General features: G+C 36.9%; 2 protein-coding genes across 6 annotated transcripts in view; both read left to right on the top strand.

Moving 5' to 3' along the window:
• The window catches only part of gpr20 (G protein-coupled receptor 20), a 127,968-nt gene that overhangs the window by 88,928 nt on the left and 26,630 nt on the right, over positions 1 to 12,410 (top strand). The window lies entirely within an intron of this gene.
• Positions 1 to 12,410, top strand: part of dgat1b (diacylglycerol O-acyltransferase 1b) — a 119,282-nt gene that overhangs the window by 88,941 nt on the left and 17,931 nt on the right. Inside the window, exon 1 of one of the 5 annotated variants that reach the window (XM_089117778.1) lies at positions 10,905 to 11,393. The exons of 3 other annotated variants lie outside the window; for them this stretch is intronic. In XM_089117778.1, the coding sequence (XP_088973904.1) occupies positions 11,191 to 11,393 (203 nt within the window). In that variant the 5' untranslated portion in view covers positions 10,905 to 11,190. Of the gene's footprint in view, positions 1 to 10,904; positions 11,394 to 12,410 lie in introns of those variants that run through there. One more of the 5 variants, XM_039680136.2, reaches the window with a different exon arrangement.

The following is a 12,410-nucleotide window of genomic DNA, read 5'->3' as shown; positions in this document are numbered from 1 at the left end:
TGAGAGGACCGATCGATGGGTCCACAACGCGCTGCCTCCTTCAGACCCCATGAATCAGCACCTGTTTGAAAGCTGGAATAAAACATTAGGATGTTTTTCGTGAAGAAGACAGAATGCTAGAGTGTACAGAAACAGTGACTAACAGTCTGTTCTTTGAACGATTCTCTAAAATGACATAAGGAAGACGAAACTTCCCTGATTTAAGACAAAGGAATTATAATACCAGATTGAAGCCCGTTGGCGGTACAGGAGGTTATCAGTAGGGCTGCTTTATAGATTCCATTGCCTCCGAACTGATTTAACTTGGTCCCATAAGGCTTCCCAACTCCTATTTCTACCAGTTTCCTTCTAGATTACAGTAAACATAAATCTAAGTTTTTGCAAATGAGGTTTATCCAATCACCGAGAAATTTTGCCATGTGTTGACCAGGAAGGATTCACCAGGTTCGTCCTCTGCGTGCAGGTTTTTCATTCATTGTTCTTGGTTTTTATATATTTATGCAAGGAAGGTTTTTTCAAGGCCATTATGCTAAGTCCCACACTCTAAAAAATGCTGGGTTGTTTTAACCCAATTTTGGGTCAAATATGGACAAACACGAAATGTTGGGTTAAAAATGTAATGTAAAAATTTAACCCAACGGCTGGGTTAGTCCATATTTGACCCAAAGTTGGGTTAAAACAACCCAGCATTTTTTAGAGTGCATAATGTAGGTCCCCTGTAGTATCCCAGGGTTAAGTGCCTTCCCCAACGCTCCGCCAATGGTCAAACGAAGGGCAGGGACATTAGAACAAACGCTCATTTTGAGTTAAGTCAGCATGATGGGATGCCCTGAAGGGAGTTTGAACCACAACCTTCCCTTTACTGCTTTAGAATTGTTACCCACTCATTTAACATCTTTTTGCATATACACACTCACATCAATTTATGCCAGCACACTCGTCACCGAGTTCCCAAAGCAAGCAGACAAATGGTTCTCGAAGGTATAGGCACTTTTATTGTCCAAGAAGAGAAATAATTTTTTTTTAAAACCTTACTGTTGCTAAAAGCAGTCCTGTTATATAGTCTGAGTGTTCTCTAAGCCTAAAGGAGTTCTCACTTTTATCACAGCATGTGGAGACTTTGGTGATGTCTTTTTAAAGCACTCAGGCGCTGCTAGGCTCGTAGAGTTGCAGAGAAGCATCAAATTATGACACATGTAATGGAAAAGAGAAATGCATACTTTACAGACATTTTCCCACCTTTGTATAGTTTAAAATCAGGAATTGTCTGGAACTCATTTCACTTCTGTAATCTGACATATACAGTAGCAGAATTAAGACATTGAATACGTAAAAAAAAATCCAGGCCAAGTGTGAATTTGCTGAAACAATATCAATAGATTTGGCTATTGGTTAACAGTACCCATGTGAAAAGAAAAGTTGTTTGTGTTGGCTATTGCAACTATTGCCTATTTTTCTTCAATTTTTGATATTCAGAAAAGAAAACAAAACTACAAAAAACTACACTGTTGGAATTAGTTAAAATATCCTGTTTTTGAGTCACAAGCCAATTCGGAACTTTTGGAACTGTTTACGTATTTATAATAGTATTATTAATGCACGGAAACCATTTTAAATTATGATAAGTATGTACACAACTGACTGTAAAAGTAAAGATTATTTTATAATGATATAAATAAATAATAATGGATCAGTTTTATGTATTTTTGGGAATATATCAAATCATTAAAGTTTCATTTGATTAGAGGAGTAAATAGTTTTAAGCTTTTAAATAAGTTTTAAGACAATATGTGTATTGCCATTATTTAGTCTCTTAATGTATATCTCTTGACTTGTTTTTAATAAATCATCATTGCATGTTATTATAAAGAAAAATAAATAGTTTATCTTCATAGTCTCTGTTGTAATGATAATGGTTTTCCTTATTATTTTCTCCATTAGTCGTTTGCCTTAAGAAAAGAACAAAACAGATAATGTATATAAAGAATATTTTCTTTGAAATTACATGCACTGCATGACTCATTAACAATAACACAAGAAATGTACATTAAGAGAGTAAATAAGAGTAATTTTGATTTTATGTTCAAAAAGCCTGAGCCAAGTCAAGTTCTGCTGTGTGTATTTCAGTTTGGCTCTCTGCCCAGTGTCTTGAATGCCACCCTGAGCACCTGAGCAGGACCTGAGTGAGCGTGTGTAACTATCCTTTGTGAAGGTAAAGTGTGGATGACACTTTCTAAGACCCATAAAAGCCTGTTTGAGGTTCAAGGGATAAAGTTATAATTGGGCTAAGGGTCAGTTTGGAATAAGAGTTAGAGGCAGTTGTAATGGTAAGGGTTAGGGTATAGAACAAATTGTTCATTTGTTAGGATAGATTAACAAATGTGGCTGATTTGATTATGTCACGTGTTGAGAGTGACATATATGGTGACAATGGCTGGTGCGCAAAATTATTCTTTTTCAAAAAAAACATGGAAAGATGAGCGAGAAGGACAAAATGTGCCAACTGAGTCTGTTTCAGCTCACTACAAGGAGACAGCGAGTGAAAAGGCACCTGAGAATTCTCAGGACATAGAAACACATAGGCCTATTTCATCACAGGAGTGTTGCATGTAGCTTGTGTGTGTAGCAGCGAGTATTTAACAAGGCAAATAACTGATGGTCATTGGCACTGATTATCCCATCATGATCCGAAGACACCAACGCATTCTCACCCCAAGGCGTCACCTTTGACCATGCTTCAATATTTGACGTTTTAGGCGCCCTTTAGCGTCACTTACTTGACGCGATCCTACGGCGTCATCTAACTGACGCTAAAGGAAAGCGTCAGTTAGAGGACGCGGTTAGGTTTAGGTGTGGGGTGGGGGTAGGGTACACGCGATCCTAGGGCGTCATCTAACTGACGCTAAAGGGCGCCTAAAGCGTCAGATATTGAAGCATGTCCAAATGCTTCCCAAGGCGTCAGTTAGGTGACGCCTTGGGAGTGAGAATGGGCTGAAGACACTCATGTGATTACAGAGGTGATTTTTGAAAAGTAAGTGTCACACGCTGAATATAATCCAGCACTAAAGACCGGTGGCGAAAAAGTGAAAGCACTGTCCCTCTCCCAGACCTGTCATTTAGATAATGAGATGAGAGCAGTGGGCGTTGTGAAAAGGAAAGGATCTTCGCATATTCTTTGACCTTGACTGCAAGCACGTATAATGCATTTTGAGGATAGAATGCATTTTTCACTTAAAATAAAAACGCAATTCCATGTCATGCATCCTGAATGTCATTCACAGTAATAATTCATTTTCACACCTAAAGATCTCAGTGCCCTTGATATTTTGACTGATGGGTGTCAGTGTGAGTCTCCATGTTAGCAGTAACTGATGACAGGTAACAGGGACAGTTTAAGCACCACAAAACAATTCCTTATATTGTAAGGGCCTACAATATTAACAAGGTAGTTGTTTTGTGGTGCTTAAACTGTCCCTGTTTAAAATCAGCATGAAATAAAAAATACCAAGTCTTATATATATATATATATATATATATATATATATATATATATATATATAACATTGTACACATTATAAGTTATTTTTATTTCATGTTGATTTTAAACAGGGATAGTTTAAGCACCACAAAACAACTACCTATTCAGCTACAATGAATGTTTTGTAATACGACTTTGAATAAATATGAATGATCTAGGCTACATTTTGTTTTGTTCTTACCTTATTGCAATTTAAATTAGGAATTTGGCTGAATCGGAATCTATAAAATTCAAATGATACCCAACCCTACTAAAACAAAGAAGAGTTTGACATTAGGAAAAGTGAAGGGAGGGGTTGATGAAATCAGTAGAGGGTTAAATATCAATGTGTGTGTGTGTGTGTGTGTGTGTGTGTCTCAAGAGGTACGGCTACTTTGATCTGTTCACTTGGCCCACATTAAGAGGTGGATAGAGAGGTTAAAGCTTTGTTTGTGGTGTTTGTATCAGCATATACCTTCAAGTTTGAATGCTTGTGTATGTATTTTTTATAGAATTAGGCAAGCATGTAATCACTAAGGAGATATATGTATTTATCCCAAACAATAAAACCCTCCATCCCCTGCAAAACCATAAAGCACTCCCCCCGGAAGCGAGCAAACAATAGGCCCGCCTTTCATGTACCGGCGTATGTGTGTGAGCCCCTGAGATACAGGATAGTTTCATAGTATACAGTAACTCCCACGTGAGAGAGGAGAAGATATTGATTGCTCTGAACTGCAGAAATTTTCTCCCTAGTATCTTTCATCCCTCTCTCACTTTTTCTCTCTGCCTATTGTTGACCTTGTAAAAACACTTTTTCCCCAGGCTGGAAATGAGATGTCCAAATTCAATCTGGGTGCTGACAGGCAGTGTTTGGATATAACGGAGTAGGATGGAGGCAGGCGGGCCAAGGCATTGTTGCATCACAATGGCATACAAGCTTTTGAGTGCGCTGTGGGGGAGATGTGATGCCACTCTAAACATTGCCATCTGCTGGAGATGACAGTCATATCCTTAAGACTTTCCTATTATTAAAGCTACCATGAAATCTAAATTGACTATACTTTTTGTTTTGTTTTTTTGAATATTGCGATATTTATAATAAATGGGCCATCATGTTTTTTTTATTCATGTTCTCTTTAATCTTTAATCAAAGTAACTTCCCCTGCCTCTTGCAATGACATCTCTTCTTGATCGTTTTTACTGGGACGAGGGCAGGACAACATGTCACTCAGCAAACAATAATGATCCAATCAATTCCCAATCAACAAAATTTAAGTCCCAACCTAATATTTTTTTGTTTTAAAAGCTGTTTCAATCGGATGTACAGCACAATAGGGAAGAAAATAGCAACTTCTGATTCATGCTGGCAAGTTTAAGACATGGACACTCCTCGAGATTATACAACATATTTTTTGGGTTAATTAACCTACAGAGTTAATTCACAAAGAGACATACTGTACACTGTAAAAAAAAATATTGTTGGTTTAAATTAAAAAAGTAAGTAACCTGGTTGACTTAAAATTTTAAGTGTATTGAACTGGAAAAAGTGAGTTAATGCAATGAAGGAGATTGATTTAATCATCAGAAACTCAAAATAATAAGTTATCTCAACTAAATAAATTATTTAAGTTGATTTGACAAAAGAAAAAATGTTGTGATAACAAATCTTGAAAATATTTTTTTACAGCGCTGGAGAAAACTATCTGTCGCTGGTAACATATCTATACGATAGCTTATTAATGATTATAGTTCTGGTCCTTGAATTTGATTTGTCGAGGCACTTACTCATTCCGATTGTATTTTCATGTTCCAGACATTCTATCAATCTTGTTACTTTTGGGGATTTTTATGGTGACTTTCTGTAGGATGAGACAGGGTGCCCAAACCTGCTCCAACTCCTGATCCAATTAAACATAACTGAACCAGCCAATCAAGGTCTTCTCTTAGGCATACTAGAAACTACCAGACAGGTGTGGCCCTGTGTGACAGTTTCTAGTTTGCCTAAGACCTTGATTGGCTGGTTCCGTTGTGTTTATCTGGGGTTGGAACTCAGCTAAACTCTGCAGGACAGTAGCCCTCCATGAGCAGGATCGGACACACCCGGGTTTAGATATTTACAGCAGCTCTTGAAAGAATAGCTTGCGAAATCCAGTCATTTTAATAGGAATCCGTGCGATCAATAGTTTCATGTGAGAGCGAAAAAGTACGCAGATTTCACTTGTGTTCAAGTTGGTCACGTAAATTCACAGTGTTTACCAATAGAAAGCTGCTTGGTTTGAAGGTGACTTCTTTGTGAGCTTCATATAGCTACATATTACATATTGACAATGGATTATATTGACATTTTTTGCCCACAAACTCTCACCAAAAGTTTGCTAATGTGACTGAACATGTTGATTTAACATTAGCGACAACTTAAAGGGATAGTTCACTTTGAAATTAATTTCTGATATGTTTTAGCTTACCTTAAGGGCATCCAAGATGTAGGTGTCTTTGTTTCCACAGTATTTTCAATTTTTGTTATTTTTTCCTCAAACCGTTGTTGTCTATCCGTCATATAATGGGGGGAGAATGCACAGAGAAGTCCAAATTAAACATGATTTAATGACTCGTAAATGTAAGTACACACTGATGCCCTAAGACACGAAACAAGCGGTTTGTGTGAGAAAACGAACAGTATATAGTTTTTACCTCTTGTAACCACGATCGCAAAAACGCGAAGTTCAAAGACAATATTCTAAAATGGCGGCACCCTTGTTTCTCTGGTGCATAAGGTCTATAGGCTACTAATGCTAAATGAATAAATGCAGCCTAAATGGACCAAAAAATGTGTTGCATTAGAGGAGTAGTTCACTTTAAAATAAAAATTGGTTAAAATTTACTCACCCCCATGTCATCCAAGATATCCATGTCATTCTTTCTTCAGTCAAAAATAAATTAAAGTTTTTGATGAAAACATTCCAGGATTTTCTCCATATAATGGACTTCATTGGGAACCAAACAGTTCAAGGTCAAGATGACAGTTTTATTCCACCTTCAAAGGGCTTTAAACGACACCAGACGATGAATAAGGATCTTATCAAGTGAAACGATCGGTCATTTCAAAAACAAACAAAAAAGTTGAAGTTTTATAAGCACAATTGCTCGCCTTGCTCTGTTCTGTGATGCGCATTCGTGACTCTCCTGTTTGAACTTGTTGATCAAAATGAATGAATCTTTTTTCGAGTCATTTTTGAAGTGACCGATCGTTTCGCTTGATAAGACCCTTATTGGGTCGATCTGGTGTCTTTTAAAGCCCTTTGAAGCTGCAATAAAACTTTCATTCGGACCTTGAACCGTTCGGTTCCCAATGAAGTCCATTATATGGAGAAAATCCTGGAATGTTTTCATCAAAAACTTTAATTTCTTTTTGACTGAAGAAAGAATGACATGGACATCTTGAATGACATGGGGGTGAGTAAATTATCAGCAAAAGCTGATTCATTCAGGACCGAGAATAGTCTGCATCATTCACTCAAGAAATTTATTAAAACACACTGAATCAACCTGGAACGAAGCATCATTATTACTGTGTGTTGCTCAGATGTGCGATTTAGCTTAGAACTATTTTGATGACGGAGCAAAAGTAGAGCCAGTAGCCTTTAGCCTATTGAGTCTAAATCGAAGTTATCCAATATTAACATTTGGTTTATTACATTGATAGTATAATGAACCTGCAGTGTGTGTATTTACAGCTTCTACCAGCAGGGGCTAACAATGAGGTGATTGTATCTTTTTCGTGTCATTGTTTTCATGAACAAACCCCTATCATTTCACTTCCTGTCTCTTCCATTCTACCTCGCTGGACTAGAGCGATCTGTATGGCCTCTCTGGGCTTTGAATGATTCTGTCTGAATCAGTCTTGCTCAGCTGTGTAATCCTTCTCTCCATTGAGCAATTCATCTTTATCTCACTCCTCCAGTGTGTGTGTGTGTGTGTGTGTGTGTGTGTGTGTGGGGGTGTATGCTCTTGCAGGTTTCTGCAGCATCTGTCAGCATGTGCTATAGCCTTTCCGCTGAACAGAGCACTTTGAGCTGTCTTTGTAAGACAATATGCAGTCATATAGCCAAGGCATATGCATTATAGATTACTTCTCATAAATAGACAGGCAGAAAGAGAGCTAGGAAAGAATAATTTTTTAGGAGTTCATAAAACTTCACATTTTCCCTGTATTTGCATTAGCTACTGAAAGTTGAATGAAAGACATATGAATGAAATCTATTGGAAATAATGAGCAGTTAAAATGTCTGCTCTGAATTAATTATCTCTAACTTGAAATTTGTGAAACTGCTTTGATACCATGTACAGTATAAGCAAACAAGGAAAGGATTCACTGAATTAATGATTTAATAAATGAATGAACTCTGGCTGAGAACGTTACATTAAAACGAACCAATCAGAACATATAGAATATAGCAAATAAAGTTTTATGGCTGAACTATTCATTAGAGTGCTACCTTAATGATTAAACAAGCAGACAATGCAACTCCATTTTCACATATTTTATGTTGCCAGGTAAAACTCTATGCTAAACTAAACTGACCAAATGTGAAACCCTCTTATTTGGAGCTCTACAATTTGCAAGTATAGTGTAATTATTACCAGTACGAAAATAGATTCAGATTTCATTCTGCTGTGATGGGTCACCATTTGTTAAAAATTCTGGAAGTTAAGTGGCGGTGACTCGGTGAGGGCCTCAGGTGGAACAAGCCGATCCACAGGTGTGGTAGCTGGAACAGAAATCGTATTTCTATTCATGAGGCATGCATGATTTCTCTGCCTAGAGACCTGTCCATCTCATCTCTGCTCAACAAAAAACAAACTGTGATAATACAATTATCAGTTTTTAATTAAACAAACATCAACAGAGCATACACCGCGAGCGCTGAAGAAAGACAAAGTATGCCTGAGAGAGTTTTTTTTTATGAATGTGTGTGTGTGCATATGGCAACCAGATACTTGTGGGTGAGATAAACCAATAGGAAGGAAAATAAAAAAAGTGGTTTCTTTGAAATCTCAATTCAATTGTCTCTCCTAGACAGCAATGTGATTCAAAATGAGGGATTATTCATCTACAAATGAAAATTCTGTCATCATTTAATCACTATCACGTCGTAATTACAGATCTGTCTGACCTATTTTTATTGTGGAGCACAAAGATATTTTGAAGGTTTTTTTTTTTTTTTTTTTTTTTAAGTCAATGAAATTTTGGCCCCCATAGACTTCCATTATACAAAAAAAAAAAGGTTATTTTGTGTTCCACAGGTTTGGAATGACATGCGGATGAGTAGATGATAACAGAATTTCCATGTTTGGGTGAAGTATCCCTTTAATTATCATCATTTTCAGATTCTTCTCTGGAAAAAAGAACAATCCCAACAATGTCAAACTGCTCAGATCAGAGATAAATTAGTTTATGTTTTTTTATATTTTCCATTTTCAGTTAAATTTTAGGTAAAGTTTTATTATTTTTATTGTTAGATTTGGGGTACTTCGTCTTTGGGTAACTTCTACAGTTTTTAGTATTTTTTTCTTCTCATGTTTTAGTTTTATTTATTTTAATACATCAACTTAAACTAAATAAAAATGATAAATGTTTCCATGTTTTTTAATCTTGATAAGTTTTTAATCATTTTATTTTAATTCACTTAACATTTATTTGATTTGAATTATACAACTACTGCAACTATTACTAGGGCTATTGTTATGTCTACGAATTTTGTCAGAAACATCTTAAAACAAATGATATTCAAAGAAATATATCTAATCTGAGCAAAAAAAAAAAAACCTTTTCTTTGGTTTTGTGGGTGGCATTGGTTTTGTACGTAAATCTAATCATTTGTCATTTGTCATAGTGATGTCACTATAGCAGACATTAAAGAACCAACCTGTCAGATGATCCGTGGGAGTGAGCAAAGCTTGCGAAAGACAGAGACGTATAGAGAATGACAGCGTTATCTGGAGTCAAGTCCTTGACTGAACCGCAAAAGTGCTGACACACGTGCCACCCCTGAAGTGTCTATCAGTCTGCCTGGATCGCAACAGAGATAAACTAGCTTTCGGTCCCTAATGACTGAGTAAATGTGGCATCCCTGTGATAAAACATGACGTGCCACTACGCCACGCAGAAGTGAGTGATTTCAGCCTCACAACTTCATTACAAATCCAAGGACACGATCGTAGCCGGGCACATTCCTCCTCACCTCAGGCCTACACTACCAAACGCCCCTGCCAGCTTGCTCTGACATCCCTGACGGAAGAGAGGGTCACAAGTCATGTGGCCAGGCATAAAATACAATCAACCTGCCACTGAAATGTATAGAATTAATCTTTCTCAGGCCCCTATTTCATACAGGGGCTATCAGCCAAGTGAAACAGGCGGCAGTATCTTTACTGAGGGAGCCGAGAACGAATGCAGCCATTCAAACTCTAAAGTCACATTTTTGCTGCTACTGCCCTGGCCAGACTTTGAGTGTTTGAACTTACATCATTGCTGCTGACATAAAATGATTAAATATTAGATAAACACCTCTTTCTTTAAATTTTAGATGTGCCGGAATAAAAAAAAACCTACCATACACCAAAAACTGGATGGCTGCACGCAACGCAGTCGTATTTGCTGCACTGCTCGGATACAGCATCCAAAAAGTTGCTTCTGAAATGTCTTTCTCACTTTGATTTACTGCAGAATGTTTTCTCGTAGTTTACTTTGCAACTTTGATAAGAGGGAAGGTGAAATGTTCTGCCTCGATGAACACTGAGCGTCTTAGGTTGTCTACACACTGCACATTTTCGAGCTTATTTCCACCGTTTTTTTTTTTTTAACTCCTATAAACTGGGAATCAAATATTTTGGATTCATGCAAAATCCTGATCACAACCATTACTTCCAAAATACAAAATTTACCAAGGTTCAATAGGCTCTATTATAACATTGTGGTATTTGTTAAAAGCTATCCCTATTAACAGGAAGATGGAAAACAGATCCCATTTAATATTTTAACATGCAGTAGATTATAGTAGTGCAAGAGGGCAATAATATGGTGAAACTGGTTATATTAAAGGACAAAACAGTTGTCTTTTCATTAGCATGTTGTTAAGTGAATGCTGACTAACAGTTCATAACTTATTTTTGTTTTCTTTTAAGAAAAGAAAGTAATTCGAGTTTCAACAGTAAATCTGTTCTCTTTCAACAGTAGGCTAAATTTGTTCTCTTTTTTGTTCAATTCAATCTTTATATTATTTATAAAGAAGGTCATGTTTTTTGTTTTGTGTGTGTGTGTGTTTGTGTGTGAAATAGCCAATCACCTTATGGCAGCTTCGAGTTACAGTATTACACTAGCCTACTGACTCCTATTGGCTTAACTTAGATGAGTTGTTTTACAGAATGAACGCGGAACTAGATCCGGGGGAAAAGTCTTAAACCTGCCTGAAACTCATTTTATTAACAAACGTGCTAAAGTCCACGCAATTGTTTGAGTCAGACAGCATTACAAATCTTGCGTCAGCCTAATTAGCTTGCAAAACTGGAGCTTTAAGCTTGTTTTTCCGGTCTCAGAGCCAGATGCAACTCCTGCGTGGACTTGGCTTATTAAATTTATTTGTTGAAGGCTTGCTGTAAATTAGCTAATCATGACTGACAAGGAGGATTTTCGGCCCATCACACGGAGTCGTAGGCGCGCGACCATCACGAACGTAAAGAGCGAGACAGTGAAACTCAGAAACGGCGCGACCGCAACAGCAAGTGATCCCAAGGCACGTGAGTCTCTCACCAAAAACTTACAGTCACCGCCTAACGAAGACAAAAGAAAATGCGGTCTCTACGACAAAATGAGGTAAGATGTAGTTTACGCCAAAACGGCATGCAACAAACGTAGATTGTTGTCGTTTTGTGGGCATTAATATGTGACAACACAGAGATAAAAATGTTGCGCTGCACAGAGAGAGAGGGAGAGAGGGGAGGACAGGATTCGCCAATGTGCATGTGGCTCTGTACAGGACACATTTAACCCCTTTCCCCCCCAAAATACCATTATTTCACTTATTCGAACGTTACAGAAAACTTATAACATTGAGCAAAACTAAAATAATAAACTGCAAATATGTGATGATTCCAGGATTCTCGATCATTTTGCTAAATTATTTAGGATATATAAGCACATATTCTGGATTATGGGGGGATAAAATGTAATAAATGAAATATTTAAACATAGGCCTACTGTAGAAAAAAGAGAATAGACCAATCTTGGGAGGAGCATGCCCCCCTTTTTATGTTTTTAGAGTGCAAAAGTCAGTTTATAAGTAAAAAATCAATTTATTTTCTCCATAGGAGAATTGATTTTGAACAATAACTTTGAACTTTACGAAAATGTTCAAAGGCAGACTGCAAGCTATGAGTTTATCAGGGGAATATGTTTTAAGTGAAAGCAATCTGCCCCCAATACGTCATTTTTAAAAATAACCAAAGTTATCAGTATAACTCCCAGTGAAAAACTACATTTCCCATGATTCCGCAAATAAATCTACCAATCAGAGAATAGAAACAAGTAAAACGTCCCAAGAAGATATTTTGAAGAATATGGGTAACCAAACAGTGGAAGGGCCCATCAAATGTTTCAAAATGTCTTCTTTTGTGTTCAGTAGAAGATAACTTGGCGGTGAGTAAATTATGACAGAATTTTAATTTTGGGTAAACTATTTTTTTAAGTAATGTTTAGTTTTATATTTATCTGCTTTGAATTAAATTTTGTAATTGATATATTTGAGTTATGACACCTCTTGTGATAGTTTGTAAAACATTGTATTAATGTAAATAGAATGTGCATGGTCATGGCGTACTAGATCTGCTATGC

This window comes from Pimephales promelas, chromosome 12, assembly GCF_988280905.1.
Source record: "Pimephales promelas chromosome 12, fPimPro1.hap1.1, whole genome shotgun sequence".
In the NCBI taxonomy this organism is placed as follows: Eukaryota; Metazoa; Chordata; class Actinopteri; order Cypriniformes; family Leuciscidae; genus Pimephales; species Pimephales promelas.
This window is presented reverse-complemented; position numbering and strand designations above follow the sequence as displayed.